The sequence below is a fragment of the Macrobrachium rosenbergii genome, chromosome 13 (assembly GCF_040412425.1).
Source record: "Macrobrachium rosenbergii isolate ZJJX-2024 chromosome 13, ASM4041242v1, whole genome shotgun sequence".
Lineage (NCBI taxonomy): Eukaryota > Metazoa > Arthropoda > Malacostraca > Decapoda > Palaemonidae > Macrobrachium > Macrobrachium rosenbergii.
In genome coordinates, this window is record NC_089753.1 from 32,929,775 (window position 1) to 32,949,421 (window position 19,647).

The 19,647-nt window shown below is 38.2% G+C and overlaps 1 protein-coding gene and 1 long non-coding RNA gene across 7 annotated transcripts in view; one reads left to right on the top strand and one right to left on the bottom strand.

Moving 5' to 3' along the window:
* Positions 1–17,736, top strand: part of nAChRalpha6 (nicotinic acetylcholine receptor alpha6) — a 174,032-nt gene extending 156,296 nt beyond the window's left edge. For all 6 annotated transcript variants that reach the window (XM_067115058.1, XM_067115059.1, XM_067115062.1 and 3 more), the window contains one exon: positions 13,923–17,736. In XM_067115058.1, coding sequence (XP_066971159.1) covers positions 13,923–14,423 — 501 coding nt within the window. In that variant the 3' untranslated portion in view covers positions 14,424–17,736. The remainder of the gene's footprint in view (positions 1–13,922) is intronic.
* The window catches only part of LOC136845136 (uncharacterized), an 87,200-nt gene continuing 67,584 nt past the window's right edge, over positions 32–19,647 (bottom strand). Inside the window, exon 3 of the long non-coding RNA XR_010855085.1 lies at positions 32–240. This is a non-coding gene — a long non-coding RNA (uncharacterized lncRNA). The remainder of the gene's footprint in view (positions 241–19,647) is intronic.

Here is a 19,647-nt window from a genome sequence, read left to right on the forward strand (position 1 = left end):
ATTTGATGAGGTCAGTGTCAAACAACTCAGAAAGTACTTAAAGGAGCTTTTATAAACAAAACACCTGCATGCACAAAGTTAATAACAGCTGGAAGAGGTGAATTGCTCATGTCCCCTTTTCCTAGTTCCTGGCACTGAATAAAGGTGATTCATTCTGTGTAGCATCATCTTAACACTCATCTTCGTCCTCTCCCGCCTCCCAGTCCTCCTGCATGACATATCAGTTCTTTGCTGCATCAGCTGGAAAGAAAAAAAATTAGGCAGAGGCCAAATTGAGACAGAGAACATGCATGCATCATTCATAATAAAAATGGCAAATAACAGCAATAATCAGTATTTCATGAGAATGAAATCATCACTTGCAGTGTCTTGGTAATCCCAGTCACAGTTATCATCACTGACATTAATGTCAATGTCACTGTCTTCATTGCTGTCAACAGGTCTCTAGGGGAATGTCCCCAACCATTTCTTAGCTCTACAGAATGACTGAGCTTGAATGAAATAAGAAAAAATAATAAAAATAAAACACATGCAGTATTCAAGTAGTTATACCTTCTAACTACGACACACAATCCTCTTTGGTGCACTCTTGATCCAAATGTTAGATTCTAGAGTATTAGGATAATATTCATTAAGGTTTGCATCAGGTGAGGCAACCGTTCAATTCCCCTGAACAGTTTTGCATCATCAGCCCCTGTTATATTTCCCACATTTATTTCATGTCAAACCCATCAAAATCCCAAATAGCTAAGATGCAGTGTTGAATTACTTGACATATCTTCTCAGATGAATGATAAAGAAGCTTAGCTAAAAGGAACTAAGCAAGCGTGCACATAGGCACCTCCAGTCCATCAGTAGGGAGTAGCTGCTTCCAATTCTTTTGCCAGTTTTGCTATTATCTGCACACAGAGAGAATTCTCCCTGGTTTGTTTCAAAATGTGGATTTTATGTAATTAATCGTTCATATTTATGGCCTTATTTTTCCTGTTACCATTTTTATACATTTCATTCTTTTCACCTGAAAGGAAAAATAATGATCAATGATATCTATTTTACCTAAATATATGTGCAATTTTGCTACATGTGTATAGAAACTGATATAGTAGTGCTTGTTGTTTTCTAACTTCCTGATTGATTACTCAGCACTTACTAACAGGTTGTCTTTAACTGTACTTCTGTAAGCATTTTGCTTTAGTAATTTGTACGGTACCATAGAATTTCCACCTTTTCTTTGTGTTTGTACAAAGTCATAAACTTGTTTATGTATACTATTTACAATATATTTGAAATATGAAACTCATAAAGTGTTGCTCTTGCTGCACCAATGACCAACCTTACAGTTTCAGCTGTACCTTCAGTGATTGATACTATTGCTTCTCCTGCCCACTTGTCCAGCTTTGCTGCTACTGCTGTTCCAATCAGACTTTTACTTCAGCTAATACTGCTCCAGATTGTGCAGCTTTTTGATAAGATGATGTGCCTGCTGTTCTGGTGGCTGCTGTTTCACCTGTTGCTGCACATACATTCTTGCGCTGCCTATGATACTCGCAATGCCTACTGTTCTGGAGACAGCTGTTATGCCTGTTTCTATACACTTGGCTCTATACCAGCATGGTATCTGCCAAGCCTGTTCCTGTGATGAAACTCTGTGCAGCCTACTAAACCTGCAGAATTTACTGTTTTCATTATTTGTTTTTTGGCTCCCGTTGTGCCTGAGATACCTCAAAAATCCATTTTAATTGATGTCTTTTGTGTTTTCCAGGCCACTAACATTTGTTGCTGTTTGCTCTGGAACTTGCTTTGTCTCTGCTACTGCTTCATGTGAGGTCACCTCCCAGTGCTACTGCACTTACTGTGGTTAAACCTTTGGCCACACCACCTCTTCCAGTTGCTGTTCTGACAGCTTTTGCTGCTGCATACACTGAGTTGGAACTCATCTTTTCTGCATCTCTCTGGTCATTCTACAGAGCTTCCACTTTGTCTAAGTGCAGGCAAAAGTGCTCCAGTCCTTTGAGACAACCTTGTCAAAAATCTGCTGTCTGGGGATTGTGACTGCCATAGGGACTCTGATCCATACACACTTAGGTTCTCCATTTGAGCTGACAGCAATTTTCCACAGAGGGTCCACTTCCAGTCGGTAGTAATTGTCTGCATGTACTCTACCTCCAGTCAGGAGAGATTTTCCCAGCTCTTCTATTTGTTGTCGTAGTTGTAGATCTTAAAATCAGTTGAAGTTGGATATTGGATTCTGTTTTATTCATTTAATGTTCTCCACCAAAGACAATAAGGAAGCAGCTCGGATGGAGCTTCCTTTGAATAATGGACTTGGTATTCTAGGTGTTCATCTTTCCTTAGACTTCACTTGAAATGAGAAACATATACTTTAGCAGAAATACCAGAAGGTACTGTTTACACTGCCAACAGGACTTTTGGGAGCTCCCTCACCATGACAAGTGAAGCCATCCTTGCCAATGGCAAGCTCTGGATAGACAGCTGAAGAACATCTAGAGGCCCTACTTGGGCATGTCTGCCCCATCCTTCAAGCTGCTGGATCTTGGACACCACAGGTTCTTTTAGAATAGGGTATAAATTGCCAGAAGGACTTAAATTCAGTTGTTGGCTACTCTGTTACCTACCAAAATGGTATAAGGGAGATTTCCTGGCCATTGTTATCGGGCAAGAATAGGCATGGGTATTGCTAATTGGAGACAGAAGTCATCCTTTCAATGAAGTCCTTGACCTAGCCTGCTGCTCGAGGAGGAATTTATTTTGCCAAAATTATTGACCTCAGCTGGCTGAACATGTTCCTGCAACAATCATTCCAGAAGCAGTTGGGTATGTGAGGCAGTAAATCAAGAGGGCTACAATTTAAATGTTGGGGAGGTATTCTCACTGTATGGTGTGCTGTGTTTGGTGTGATGACTGGTTTTCAGGTTTTCAACTAGACTTTGGCCCCAGTACCAGCTTGAATGCATAAGGCTGAGATATCTAGAAGACTGGTTAGTTACAGCCAAAAGAGAGGTAACACTTCATACAAGACTAGGTCTGTCTGTGAAACTTGCTAGTACCTTTAGTTGCAATTTCTGAGGTGTGGTTGACTGTGGTTCTCCAGGATGCTTGCTGTACCATTGTCTAAAACATTACCATTCAGTCTTCAGTGGCTGCAGACCCAGTCAGGACTAACACACTTTGACTGCAACAGCACATATTGAAGGAGCTTCCCCTGTGGTCAGTAGGCAACAAGGACATTTTGAAGTGGACAGAAAGCAGAATAAACTTGCAGGAATTAATGATACTTTTTTCTTGGTTCACCAAACATTTGTGCCCTCCAGCAAGCCAAATTCATTGAATTTTTTGCAGAAAGCAGTAAACAAAATTTGTTTGTCAGCTAGTGAGGAGATCTGTGCTTGAGCAAGGGTCAACAGGGTTGAGGTTGTCCCAAGCTTGTACTGTACCTGAAAAAGGATACATCATTGTAATATGCTTCAACAGCCTGGAAGCTAGGCACCATGTTTTGCAGTTCGGGTGGGCTCAAACTTTACAGCCTTATACCACATCAAGATCATTATAATCACCACTGTAGTCTGAGCAGGATTGATATGTAGGTCTCCAGGAAGAGTTGTTCTTCCAAGTTCAGGTTGTTTACCCAAAGCCTCCTTTCCTGTGACAGCAGATTTGATTTAGGCTTTTTGTGTCTTTAGAAGAAACTGTCAGCATATGCATTCAAGAGAAGAATCAGCCTCTAAGAAAATAGTGCCCTTGTGGGAGAGATGAGTTGTTTTACAGGCATGCACAAAGGTGCCTGCAGACATTATAGGCCTGATTAGGATGAAAGTTCATGAGATCAGGCTCTAAAATTTTTGTGCTTTCAAGGGGAATCTTGAGTTCCAGACAGTCCTGAATGCAAGTTTGTGGAGATTCTAATTTATCTGTAAGACATTAGAAACTTAAGATGGATTTGTTCATCTGAATGATTAGTCTACATACTTTCCTGAAGCACCACAAAGTATAATTATCTCACTTTCAGTACTTTAGTACTCATAATACTTTCATGATATTACCCTGGATAACTGGTTCCTAACCTATTGTGTCCCCCAAGTGCTTTGCTAGACCCATTATGACTTCATGAAAGTAAGGACTTGTGGTTTTTCAAGTCCCTCACTAAATACCTATTCAGAACCCTGCTCACTAAATATAACTCCTATCCAGGCTGATTATGAGTGATTGTTTTGCTCTGAAACAAATGAAGTTTTCACAACATAAAATATACAAACCCCTCAAAGGAATGTGGTCAAAGGATGTTCCTAGTCTTTACCATCTATCTGGAGAGAAGAGGCTGTAAAAAGCATCAAAATCTTCAAAGATCATGAAAGGTGCTTAAGATTCATCATTTCCAGCTGGGCCTTGCTCCTTAAATCTATTGTCAATTTGGGAATACATGGGGTATATACTTGTTTTGTTCAGTGACATGAACATCTCTTGCATCCAGCACAGCGCATTTGAAATCCATGCATTTTGTATGAATACACAATGTCCATGTTAATACACTGCTCATTCCTGTGCATTGCTTCACTGAGCTCAATCTGGACTGGCTTGCTGCTCAGTCTCTTCTGGGTCATGGGAGGACTTTGTTGAGGTTAGAGTTCATAGTTGAGACTGTCCTTACATACATCTCTCTCACTTTAAACCTCACACCACTAATGCCCAGTGGAGACTGAGCACAGTGTAACAGTCCTTGCTGGGCACAACATGTTCCTGTCCTGATTCAGGTGCTGTATGTGCAACTGCATCCTTCCTAGGAGTGGGATATGCCTGTCTCAACTTGTACCAGGTGCTGCCTGTTTCCAGTGATGATTAAAACTTGTCCCAGAGCCTATCAATGTCCAGCCCAGCCAGTGAGCCAGTGTATGTTGTCCAATCCAGCAAATGCCATTTTCAGAGACGGACAATGCCCATCTGCCTCTTGTAATAAGATAATCATGCACAATACGAGAGAGAGAGAGAGAGAGAGAGAGAGAGAGAGAGAGAGAGAGAGAGAGAGAGAGAGAGAGAACAACCAATACTGTGCTAAGAAACACCCTTACATACATACAGCCTATAATACACACACACACACACACACCTACCTTTCTTGTTTCCCCTATCATTTCTCATTTTTTATTTCTTGGTGTTTTGTCACACAGTAATTTTAACTGCATAAAATCATGAAAAATCAATAAAAATGACAAAGCAAAAGAGGGAGAGAGAGACAGAGAGCAAGCTGTCACCATTGCTATTTGCTCAAAGGCATAACATCTAAGTCTTGACACGTCATTGTGTTCATTGCTTTTAACTGAGCTGATGTGGATATGTCATCAGTTCAGTGGCGTATGATAGAAGGTGCATGGTTGGACAAGTGCTTGTGTTTTTTGTAAGCTTTCCCACTCTAGTGGAAATGCATACATTATTTGCAGTTCACTGTGATTTTTTTGCTTTGTAATTACTGGTAGACATAACAACATAAGCACTTCTTTCTCTAATTGGCTAAATCTGCAAAGTATCAGTGCACTAGGTAACAAAATAGTTTTTATCCTCTTTCTCATCAGCCAAGGTTTTAGTGAGTAAGGAGCAGTACAACAGACTAGTTTTTCAGAGTTACATATTTTGCTCTAACATAAGGCCTTCTTTTCTCATAAAGTCTTGCAACATCTGGCAAAATTCCTCTGTTCCCAACTCGGAAGCATCCTAAGCTTCACTATGAATCTTCTTGTTAGAAATCCCATGTTCAAATCTTGAATTGAAACAGCTAACCCTTAAAGTCCTCAACTCTGTTCATGCCAGCAGCCCTTTGCTGATGAAACCAGGTCAAGGTAGACCATTCAATATCCAAGATGGCCATTTGCCATGACCTTGTGGACCTGACTCCTGGAAATCTATTTCCCAGAGTTCATTCAGCATTTGTCCTAGAAAGTCTTAAGGTCAAGCAAAGTTGACCATGCAATAACATACTCATCCATGGAACGTGCCATAGACCATCCTGCTTTGACTCTCCCAACAATTTCAAGTTTCCTTGCCCTCTTAGGACGAGGTGGGGCCATGCACAGCAAACAGCACAAAACACAAGCATAGCAGGACCTGCAATGCTGCAGGCACTGCAGCAAAAGTCACATGTTTAGAGTAAAGAATTATGTACAGTGAACACTCAAAGCAATGCAAAACAGTGACTGATAATGAACGACTGTATAAAGAAAACTGCTCTGTTAACGAGTGCATTGATACTGTACTTTATGGATTTAACCAGTAAGAAAGAGATGTTTATCTTGCTATGTCTATGAGTCATTAAAAGGAAAAAATCACAATGAATTTTAATGATGTATGCATTTCTGCTAAGTGTGGGGAAGCTTAAAAAAAAAAAAAAAACTTTGCCCACGCACCTTCTATCATACGCTATAGAAATGGTGACTTATCTATATCAGCCAATTAAAAGCAATAAAGTGATGTATGTTTACGGGTTCAGTGACGATGTTAAGCCAATTTTTCATCTTTTTATGCAGTGTAAATTACTGTATGACAGTACACCAAGAAATGAAAAAATATGATAAATGGTAGGAAAGAAAGGGAAGGTAGGTGTCTGTTATATCTGTACTTGTGTAGAGGTGTTTCTTAATACAGTATTGGTTCTCTCTCTCTCTCTCTCTCTCTCTCTCTCTCTCTCTCTCTCTCTCTCTCTCTCTCTCTCTCTCTCTCTCTCTCTAGAGAGAGCATGATTATTTTATAACATGCCCTCCAACTCCAAACCACTCCCCCTTTCTCCACCTGTTTATGAGTGTAAGCAGTGTCACCAACACTCCTTCCTTAAACCTGTGCACAGTTGCCAACCATCAGAGTCCGGTTTTTCAATTTTTATCAAGTTTATAAATACATATAATATATATAATTTTGGTCCCTTGGGTTTGGTTGTGTCCAGATAAGGTTAGTACACATAATATTAACCAATTGACATTCAGTGAAAATTATTTAAATTTCTGAACAAAACAATTTAATACACATTGCATTGTGTGTATATTTTTGTTTGTCAACATTTTCTGCTATTGATAAAACATTGTTTATGTGAACACAATTTTTTATCACTATATACTGTACATCCTTTCATTATTCCTTTATGTTAGTATTCTGTAAAGTTGTCTTGATGCAATTTCTAACTCTCTCTCTCTTTTTAAGTTAAAAATTTTTCACCAATATTTCATTTTCAGTATGTACTGTATGTGTCTTTGTTTTTTACCAGTTTTTGTATACCAATGTTTATACATGCATCATTTTTACTGTGTGTAAACCATCTTTTTTTTTTGCATTTTTCCTTTATGTCATACACAGCTTGTTTTTGCCACCATTTCTTGTGACCTAGTACCATATCAGCACTGAGAACACACAGCTTAGAAACAGTGTGGAACTGTCGCATGTTTTGTCAAAACAACAACAGTTTATTTTTTTAATTTTAAGACAATTTATAGCCATATCCATTAAATTACAGTGTGGATCAGTTACATACCTATACAGTATATTTATTATTGCCATATTTTTAATTTCCAGTTTGTACATTACAAATCCAAACATATATATAATTGTAGCATTGTCCATGTGTCTCAGGAGCACGAGCCATTCTTCACATCTATTGCATTTTCTTTGGTCTAATTTCTTTTTGGAGGGGGAGCCCTGTTGAGGGCCATGCTCTGCTGCCATGCTGGATTTAGGCATTAAGGTTGGCAAGGCAGAGAACCCTCTCAACCACATGCTAGTGCATCACCAGTATCACTTGAAACACATGGTCTGAGACTGCATTCCTGTTCACAAACTGTATCAAAAGCAGATCAAATCTCGACAGTAAATCAATGCACTTGGCATCTTGCGTATGACTTACCTTTACAGGTCTTCAGGATTACTGTAGTGTTAATCATAGAGAACCTGACAGGCCTTGAAACACCTGTGGGGTAAACCCAGGGTATTGTTTCCCAGCTTCAGACAGGTTTTCTCTCCTGTTTTATTCTTTACAGGTTCCTCTGGTCGAGAAGTTGATAGTCTAATCTTCTCAGAAGACAAGACTTCCTTGGGAAGACCTTAGCAGTGAGAGGCTCTCCTTATTCTATGCGTTTCTACAGTTTTCACAAGTTCCTCGTCCCTCTGGGTTGGGTCGGTCCTAGACAATTTTTTTTTTCTCTCTGGAGAGTAAGGTGTATTTTCAGGTCACCTCACCTCTATGCTTAGACCACCAAGGCCTGTATGGTCAGCACACCTTCAGGATTCAGGATCCTTTTCACCTCTATGATTTGGAGTTTGTTACATGTCCATAGTTCAGCTTTCCAATCCTATAGTTTAAAAGTAGAGTATACCCTCTCAATAACTTCTTCTCTCCTTTACCCTACCAGTTTTCTATACAACAGGTCTAGGACAAGTTTTCATTGGCTCTAGAGAACCATTGGAGAATTACATTATACAGTATTCATGGAAGGTGCATTCTCTCCTGGGTCTCTTAATTACCAGATGCCTAATCTCTTGTTTCTGGGGGATTGGGGTAATCTTCCTAAGATCTTGAAGTCTAATGCACAGGCGCAATACCACCATGACTTCCTGCCATATGTCACCTTCCTTGTGACTTGTCTTTCTATCACCCATACAAAGGAAACTCTCTCATGTGTGACCATTTTAACACTCTCATGTGTGACCATTTTAACAGACAGATTATCTCCCATCTTGTGGCTTGTGCGGTAGAGTAGTCTTCAGTTTTTTTATGGGTAACAGAACTCCTCATTTGAAAGAAAAACTTGGCTTCTCCTTCCTTTGAAAGAAAAACTTGGCTTCTCCTTCCTCCTCAAGCAACCTAGAACAATCTGTTTGTCACCCAACATGGTAGTGGCTTCTCAGTAACAGCACTGTCTTCTTAGAGTCATGCATTATTGTAGAGGAGTTTATGTCAGTTTACCTTACTCCATCTTAGCAAGAAGAGAGAGTGCGTCAGTGCACCATACTCCATACAAGAGAGAAAGAATCATCATACACAGAAGATATCCTCTAATAATTACCCATTTAGCTATGTTAGCTCAGTTTGAGAGTGGGACAATCTGTCATTGTTCCTTTAGTTCAGCTTTCCTTTGGACAACAACTACTGCTCCCTCAATCCATCTTTGGGAGGTATTAGTGGGGCCTAGAGGCATCATCTTCATCAGAAATAGGGCATAGAATAAGTAGAACTTTATTTCATGCAGTTACCCTGATATGTCTGGTATATTACAGTGCCTGTACTGCTTCTTTGCTTAGGTACTGGCCAACTGAAAGGCGAGCTTGGCACCTCCCCTTCTGACCCCTTGTCCTTTAAGCAAGCTCCCCAGGTATTTTTAGTGAGGGAGGAAACTTGAATTCCACTTATTTTAAGACGGTTCATAGTTACATCTAACCTCATTCAGGCAGAACTAAAGTTTTGGTTTTGAGTGGAGGAACATGTTTACAGGCTATTGGTCTTCGCTCCTTGGTCTTATGTTGTTGGTTGTTTCAAGGTGCAGATGAGCTTTCTCAGGTGCTGATGAGCCTTCTCAGCTCGTTATTGACAAGTTTGCATCCAGCCTATGTTCATGGTTGACCTTTGATTGATGAAGAGAGGGTTCAGATGCTGGGTTTCTTCCTTTCCTTTGCTCAGTGCTAAATATAGACAAGTCTAACCCATGTTCTTGCTGGTTTGCTGGATGCAGAAGAGCTACACAACCAAACACCAATCCAAAGGCTTGGGTCTTATGATGTGTTCTCACTCTTTTTAACAAAAAGTTGGGGTTGTACAGCACTATAGTTCATACCTGGACAATGATTTTACTACCAGCCTACCTTAATATCCCCTTCTGTAAATGAAAAGACAAAACTGAGATGGTAAGCCAAACTATGGCACAAGGGTCTTATCAGCTTATTGCATTGAATGCCAGGCTGTATGTATAGGAGGTTATAGGAGTTGTCTTTCCCGTGCTCATACCTTGACTGGGAGGCTAACATTTCTGAGTTGCATTTGACTATATGAAACATGGTGGCAGTCTTGGACAAAACCACCCACCTAAGATGTGCCTCTCTCTATGTAAAAGATCAAGGTTTGTATCCTCGTGAGAACAAATTGAAAATAATAAGCATTTTCATAAATATACAAACCCTAAGTCTTTTGTCATAATTCCAACATCTGTCCTTGTTGACCTAGAGAAGAGTAAGGTTGAGTTAGGTGAGGACAGTACCTCCACACCTCACTTATCTGCCAATAGGTAGCAACCTCACTACCAAGCTAAAGAGATGAACCAGCTATTTGTTAAAGGCATATCCACATAACAGACTTCCTGTTTGTATATCTATGAAAAAGACAAATTATCTTCAGTTGACCATATAAAAAAATTATTATAAAAATTTTTATAACAACCCATCAGTCTTATTAAGGCTGAAGTGAAATTTATGGGGCAGGCATGTGATATGCCAAAAATTGACTAACTCTGTTGCTCCATGCTGTTTTCTTCATCCTTCAGGTCCTGTAGCCACATTGCATTCTTTTTTTATGGGAAAATGGCTTCCTCCAGATGTTCTCGCAGCCCCTCTTAATAGGTTTGGCCTCTTGAATTAGGTTTTATTCTGCCATTCTTTGTTGTCGTTTATGCTGAGGAGTGAATTCTGTGTACTGTTTATGTATTCTTCAAATCTTTGTACTGTTGTTGACTTTACTTTTCTTTAGCAGTTTTATTCCTTTTTTGTATCAGGCTGTACCTCTGTGGTTTCTTTGTTTTCCTTGTTTTTCAGTTTTCCATTCATGTCCTCGTCACGCCATGCCAGATGATTCCTGACTTTTTGGAGTTGCTGCATTACTCTCATTTTCACTAATTGTATATTTTATTTCTTGTTAATGCTTGGGTTGGTTAATTTCAACTTGGTTCTTGTTAGTTTAGCTACCAGTCTACCTCCAGTGTATGTTGATATTGGTTTCAGTTATGTTGCTGATCTCATCTAAACTTAGTGTTTAGTCACCTGGATTGGTTCTCTCTTTCAGTAGGTGGTGATTTTATTCTTTTAAATTTATTTGTTCCTGGTGTTATTTTCATAATTTAGTTATTCATTGGTTCAGGGTATGAAGAGTATCCGTGGTGTTCTCTGTGTTCTTCCTGCATTTCTCTGGCTCATCTACTTTCCTTTATAGTTCCTCTCTACTGGTGTAGTTGCTCTCTCTCTCTCTCTTGATATATACATTCTTTGTTCTGTAGTCTTGTTTCCCCACTGTTGCCAACAAGGATGTCATTCTTTTTAATATCTCTGATGTGTGTTAGTACATAATCAAGAATTCAGAGTTCCCTTTGTCCAATTTCCCTCTTGCTGTTTGTCTTGAGGTTGTTCCTGATTGCTGACAAGTAGGATTAACAGGTGGTACCTGTTCACCACTCCCACCTGGGCTGGTAGGTAACTGATGCCCCAGCCACCATAATATGTTTGGTTTGTCTTATTCTGGGACATAGCCCCCTCAATTTTTACGAGATCTATTGATGCCATCTTTTCATGGATGTAATTTTAACTGTGTGTCTGTTATATGTCTGTGAAACACATATAATTATTATTACAGTATTATTATTATATTTTATTATTATAAACCAAACTGCAGTGTTGAAAACAGAAGTCAGACTGCGTCCCAATTGACCTCTGTATTTACCTGCAATGTCTTTTCATGCAGGTTTGTGATCAGTGTAGAAATAAAAATTTGGTCCTTTTTTACCTCTTATGCTGTATGTGGAATGACTGTTCCCTGACAAACTGATCTGCAAGGCAACAAATGAAATGGATGATGGTAGCTGAGATTTGCAATGTAACTCATTAGCTTATTCACCAATGCCATTCTTCCTCTGCTGAAAATTATACATTGTAGTTAAAGAATGAAAGCTTCAGGCTAGTAAGGTATGGCACCCTCTCTCCAGATAGAGAATCATTTTAACGCTGCCAACTGGTTCTGCAACTCGGCAGATATGGTTTCCTTGTTTAGTTAAAAGTGTGGGTTTAATATCTACATTTCACTAGCTGTTGCCTATGTGAAATCTCCAATTAAAACATACTGCAGTTCTTAAATGACAGCAGAGCCATTTACTAGGTTTAGTAAACACTTGTCAAATTCTGATGATACAATCTTAGGGATACTTATGGTACCACTGGGGAGAAAGCTTCTTCCATTCACTTTTTATATAACACTATCATGATTTGATACTTTCCTAATGGGAATACTCAGGACATCAGTAAGGGAACCTATCATTCTTTTTAAGTCCTTAGAAAAAACTTTTGACCTCAAAAATGCCTAAACAGAAGTATCCGCGAAAAAGAAACCCTTTCGTTAAGGTTTGTTGATTAATGAGTGGCTTGATGAATGATCTGAATTTAACCTTGCCATGGCCTCTAAAAGGCATTCCCTTGGTAAAACTCCAGTTATGTATACACCCAAGAGTTTTTGGCAGAAAGCAAAGAGCAAGAAATTTTTTTTCTCTAAAAGATGAGTGACTTGAGCAAAAATGAAGCCTAACCCTCTTCAAGAGAAGAGGAGCTCCTTAGCTTCTGAAGGTTTCTGAAAATCATGGGAACTGAGGGGAACAAATGAGCTAGTAAGAAAAGAAAATCTCCAAAATCCTGAAGAGGAACCTGCCACTCTTGATGGAAATTTTGGTACATTACTGCTTACAGTGTGGATGATCCATACCTACAGAGACAATGAATCACCTCAGACAGCTTCAGAGCCATGAAAATGCTTTAGCAATTCTGGAGTTATGACAAAAAATTTGAGTCAGAAATGAAAAAGATGCAAGTGGAAAAAGGCCTCAGAAAATGAGGTACAAGGTTCTTTAAGCTAGTCCATAATTATTATCTTTCCCCTGTGGAAAAGGAGAGACTTCCTTTACCAAGAATGGTGGGATACTAAAAGTTAAAATGCAACTTTGATACCTATCAAAAAATAATTGTTTAGTACAAATGACCCTGGGTGCTTAAGAGTAAATTGTTGGTCAGTTAAAATGTAGTTTTGATGGCTACAGAAAAATAGTTTAACACACATTGGGAATTTCATTACAATCAAAACAAAAATGGCTTCAACAGTTAAAACAAGGCACACCCAAAGGTGGAAGAGAAAGAATGATCTGTTACCTTGATAGTTACCAAAAAATAATTGCTAGGACAAATTGTGGAGGTAATTGGCAATTTAAAAAATGTTTAACAATGAAAACAAGGCACACCCACAGGTGATAGATAAAATATTACCTTAGGCACTTGGAAGTAAATTGTGGGACAGCTTAAATGTCACACAGTGCCTGCCATATCTCTACCTAGTAGGGTATCCTTATCCTAAATGCTGAGTCTTCTATCCCTGTGGGACACACAGTACACTTTGTAAAAGTTTTTTCCTCCCATAAGTGTTTCTGAATACAAATTCTTTTCATAAAAAAACTAATTATTTGGGCATTATAGTGTCTATGGTCAATCTTTTAAAACCTATTATTGAAACATCCAAAAATTCTTTGTCTGGATTATAATGGCTGTATCGAGGTTGCTCTTAGGTAATATAATACTTTATGACCTAATATTTTCATTGCATAATAAACTGTCTGTAGTTTGAGCTAATTTCATCTTTATGGTTTGCCAGTGTAACCCATAGTTTCACCTTTAATCCATGCCTGTAATAGTTATGGATCAACATTAGCTAAAAATTTGATAATTTTTATTCATAGTGACAGGACTTTAACCATTCAAAAACAAAATCAACCTAACCTACAGTTCATTTCCAAACTACTTTATTACTTTAATTAGTTATGTACTGTACTATGTTTTTCCCAATAAAGAAGTAATGTTAAGGTGCAAGAATATAAACTGACCATGAAAATACTTTAGAATGGGGCTTTCGTCTTTTCCAGATTCGGTGCCTCCTGCTGCAGTGGTTGCCATGGATTTTAAGAATGAGTCGTCCAGGGAAGAAATTAACCAGAAAAACAATCATGATGAACAACAAGATGCGTGAGCTGGAACTCAAGGAGAGATCGTCCAAGTCACTTCTGGCCAACGTGCTGGACATTGATGATGACATCAGACAGATCCAAGCCATGGGCACTGGAACACCATCGCACAACGGAGGGTACCCTCGGCTCGTGGGCAGGTCCTACGAGGAAGGGGGTCCCATAATGACGCCACACTCTTCCTTCTGCTTCAATAACACTAGAGAGCTTCAGAGTATTCTGCGGGAGCTGCGCTACATCACTTGCCAGATGAGAAACGAAGAGGAGATCCTGGACATTGTGATAGACTGGAAATTTGCAGCCATGGTTGTAGACAGGTTTTGCCTCATCACATTCACTCTTTACACCGTCGTCGCCACAGTTGTTGTCATACTGTCAGCTCCACATGTCCTCATATCATAGAGTTAAGAGGGGTAATTTGTTGGAAATGCATTAGGAAAACATATATAGCTTATGACATTGTAGGTAGAACTAAGGTCTACGTGGTCACAAACTCGCCTATCACAGTTTTGACATTTGATTACAAACACGAGTGTGTTAATTCACCTTTTGTAAACATCATTTATGAGTTTAGTCACAATATTAAGGCTGATAAGATGAATTGCTACAGACTAATTGCAGTTTGATATTAGAAGACTATCTTTTTTATACATTCGTAGTAACGAAAGGTAATATCAGTAAACTGAGAAAATAATTAAAATAGTTTTTACAGCAATTAATATTTGTAACATATGGAGCCCCCTTCCAATAAGCTAAAATAATAAGATTGGCAAAGTATATATTATTTATACATCCAAGAAATGATAATTGAAAATTTAGTCATTTAACTAACCCAAGTGCAGAAACGGTTATTTATTACAATATATATATATATATAGAAAGGCTAGAGTGTATTTACTGGTACATTTCATATCGTTTAAAGGCATAGAAAAATTATCTTTCAATGGCAGTACATAAAATTCCATTGAATTTCATCTGTAGTAACCGTGAAATTAAAGAATAGTGAAACACTGAAATATATGGACCTTGTCGATAATGAAGGCTGTATCAATGGCCTTCTTCACCTTGAACCTTTCTCTGCAAGTAGCATGAGATATCCCACCAACATCATGAGTTATGCCTTTCAGATAAAATCTTTAATAAGAAATTTAAATAGTTACACGATCTCTTCTAACTCTAGTTCGGGTATTGGTGCTATCACTGTTTAAATGGGTATGATTGAGTCGAAATGGATTGTAAAATAACCCAAAAGGTTCCTTGGGTCAGTGACAACGTATTACAGTCTTTCTAAAAAGATGCTTTTCTGTGGTTGTGTCGACCCTCATCCGAAAGAGAGGAGATTTCTCCAATATCAGCAGGACTGACTCGTCTTTCTGATCCTTGGATCCGTAGGCTATACTCCTCGTTCAAGAAGTGTAGAGATATATTTAGTACTACGTTCGAGGTGCAGGGAATCTCTCGCCCCGTATTATATAGATTTTGATGATCTTGGATGTTATATCAGTACCAACTCTTGTCACGAGTCAAAACTGATCATGATTTTTGGAATGGAGACAAAAGGTGATGATGAGAAAGTCGATGGGTAGAACCATACTACAGATACATAAGTATTGCATTCATAACCTAGTTGGTGCTTAAATCTTGGTAGCATTTACTTGTAAACACAAATGAAATGACTACGTTGATGGTTTGGTGACCTTTGTGCGAAAATAGGTTAGTGTTACCTCAACAGCTGAACATCAGTAGACTAAATGAAAGATAACTACAGTTGATTTCTTCCCAAATTTCAGGTTCAATTTGAAAGTACGTAATGTACTTTACACAGACAAAACTGAATGCATCGAACTTAAATAAAAAAAAAAAAAGTAAACTACCATATTAAAACTGGTAATTTGCAAATATAATTAATATCTCGTATGTCATTGTGAAGACATTTAATATGCAAGATGTTTAGAAAGCTTAATTTTACTTGGTGGTCATTAGCTTGTCAGCAAATCTTTCATATTCATTTTTATTATGAAACACCAATAAAAACCACCGCGACTGCGTACATTAATAGCATATAATAAATAGTCACTCATATGGCTTTGTGAAGACATTATGATCATTGCATCATCTGTATAAATGTAATTCATATTTGGTGATAATCTGACTCATCAGAAAACCTATCATATTTATTACTCGTGAAACACCAGTAAAGTCTAATAACCAATGCATTTAGTTACCTAATAGTCCAATGTTTTCAGTTCCCTTGATGGATTTGTGCAATCTGCCGTGGAGAATTCCGGTGTTTGAATTTCAAAGCAAGGAAAAAAGCTCATGAAAAAATATGTATTGATACATTTGCAACTGACAATCAGAGTACTCTGTTTCCCAGACTGTCATTCGAACTTGAACAGCGCAGCAGTAACGTTCGACAATATCATCAAATATCTCAAATAAAATTAAAACAAAAACATTATTTTGTTTAAGTCGTCTACATTGGTACCCAGTTCGCGATAGCTGAAAACTTAAGACGGCGATGCAACGCTGGTTAGATTACAGCGTAAGGGTTAACTTAAATAAAAAAAAGTTTGTTGTTTTTGTAAGTTGAAGGTAGCTAGAATGCAAAGGAAAGTTACCACGGCATAAAGACAGTTGTTAATATGAAGTATTCTGAATGTATGGGAAAGTAATATCTATATAATCTATATATATTTGAGGTACTGGATAGTTAAATTTATATTTCTTACTGCTCACACAAAATACACCATGGTATAATTTAAGACGAGTGAACAAGGTGAACAGCAAATGAGAATAATTTTGTATAGCATAATCTTCAGCGACGTGTAAATAGCTAATTTGTAAATATAAATAAAGGTACTGTTATATAAGAATTTAGGGTCCTAACCATTATTTTGCTCCCAATCCCCTTCAGAAAATAAGACAAGCCCTATATGTATACGCCAGTAGTTAATTAAAGCTAGCTCCATTTCAGTGACATTTCGGGCCTGTTAAAATATATTTTTTCCTATTCATTGAAGAATGCATTTTGCGAGATGTTATGTGTCTAAAGTGACAATCAAGGAATGAAATTCTTTTGTTTACCAAGAGTTAGATCTTCATTGAATAAATGATCGTTTCAACTCTTTGCTGCTTCTTCTTCGTTTTATTTTCTTTTTCATTTTTATTTTGATATGTGTTTGTTCCAGCGGTATGGCAGCATTGCTCAAAAGACCATTCCAATAGATAGAGACAATAGAGTAGAATTCAATGAAGTTTTTAGCATATTCATTGTGCGTGTGTGTGTGTGTGTGTACGTACGTGTGCAAGGACAACAAGCTCTATATGGAATATACAAGTATTGGGACTGATTTTTTAATCGGTGATAATTGACAAAGTGCGCATGCATTATGTTCAAACATACTGGTACACTCATACAACCCGAATTATGTACCTTCGATGTGAAGTATCATAATTGTATTAGGCGTTACGGCCTTGAATGCATGGCTGCGTGCGTGTATGTCTTAAGTGTGGGCTTTCGTATGTCGGTGTTGATGACATACGCATTCAAGGAGTCAGTAGGTTAGCCCCATCATACATTGTGTTTACCATGTAAATATAATATTAATATGTACTGCTCGATCAGAGACAATTTAATAAGGGAGAGAGAGCAGATTTTCTCAACTGTTTATATAATTCCTGCTTTTCAACGTGACATTAAAAAAAATAGATTTCTTGACTATTGTTTTCCGTTATTATTCTCTGCGGGTGCATAAAGTATGAATGGGTTGTAATAACATTCCCAAGGTGCTGTATTTCATTTCATTAGCATACAGGTATGAGTATTTTGTAACCTTTCTTTGTGCATAGTAAAACGGAGTAGTTACAGTCAGCTCTGTAGAAAACACCAACAACAGAATGGCCCAGAGGGGCAGCAGCTCAAGTCTCCTTCATTCTTTTGCTACTGGACTACCCTCTCCTTCCCCCACAGCTCCCCCAACCACCCCATCCCCCCGCTCCAGGTTACTGTAGCTTGGTTTTCTATCCAGTGGCAGGCTCTGACGTTCAAAGAAAATGAGTCAATATATGAAAATCTTGAACGTTTTGCCTTTTACTCTGCAGAAAAAACTATCGATGAGAAACTAAATATAATCTTAAAATTCATGAACAGAGCTTTGTTAATTGTTCTCATATATTAAATAGAGCTTGAATAAATAAGGGGATGAATATATACTGCATGTCAACGTTGGCTCCCATCCCTTGAGTTCTGCATCATCAGAGCTGACTGAGATTATCCTTTGTAATATTGCTGTTTTTTACATTATGATGTATAGGTTATTACTTCACATTGCGTTGCCATTGTCACTCTTGAATTACTAGCTTATTGGTTTCTAATTTTATTTTTCCATTCATCATCTGTTCCCCGTTTGGCTACTTTATTTATATTAGATTTTGCTCACCACTCGCTCCATCTGTATAGGGGGACGAAGTGAAAGAAAATATAAGTGAATATTATTTGTCAACTACTTTGGGCCGAAAAACAGACCTGGACCTTGTGTTAATATTCAGGTACAACATGGTGTTGAAATTTAAACATACCAAAGTCAGCCAACAAATATAACCTACAGTAGTTCTGCTTAACTTGTGGCATCATAAAATTTGGCATCAAAACTGAAAACAAAACTTTAAAAGAGTCTTGAAGTTCCCTGCGACGGTATGTTTTTGGTCCAAGAGTTACAAAATCCCCCCATCCACTTTTCCTACTTTCCTGTCCCCAACATCCTATTGAACCACTCGTCTCCTCCGGAGTCCTCCACTGGGTCTTTCTCCTCTCTTTCGTCACTCTGACTATAGGCTAAGTGTGTTAATAAAAACTAGTAATGAAGCTTTGACCCAACAGTGCACAAATTAGTGATTAGAGAAGTAGAGTGTTAATCGTTTACGACGTTCCGTGCTTCCAACACTAGATGACGATGGCCCTGTATGACAGCTATGTACAGTCTTGAAGAATAGCCTCAATGCTCAGTTAGGCAAGAATCACATGGAAGGTTCTCTCTCTCTCTCTCTCTCTCTCTCTCTCTCTCTCTCTCTCTCTCTCTCTCTCTCTCTCTTCCTATCCTCCACAATAAGCTGTAGGTCCCGTTGCTGAGTAACCAATTGGTTCTTAGCCACGTAAAATAAGTCTAATCCTTCGGGCCAGCCCTAGGAGAGCTGTTAATCAGCTCAGTGGTCTGGTTAAACTAAGGTATACTAAACTTCTACTGACATAAGGAAAGACAAACTGTATTTACTTCTTGAAACACACATGGATATTTCCCCTTTCAATCCTTTGAGGTCAACAATCATCTGACGATCTGGCAACTGGACAAGTTTTTAAAACACTGAAGCGACTTGATACTTTCTTAAACTACACTTTTTACTTTTTCTCACTCTCCCTCCCTTTCACACTACTACTGTCATGTCAAACCTCTCCCAAGAGAACTTTTCTATGTAGTTCTAGCCTTAGGTGATACATATTGTTACCATCTATTTATAAACATCCACTGGAAAAAAAAAATCATTACCTTAGGCTTAAATCTCTATATCAGTCCATTTATGAACCATTTTTTGGAATTCATGCTCTACAAGTGTAAGTTTTGAAACT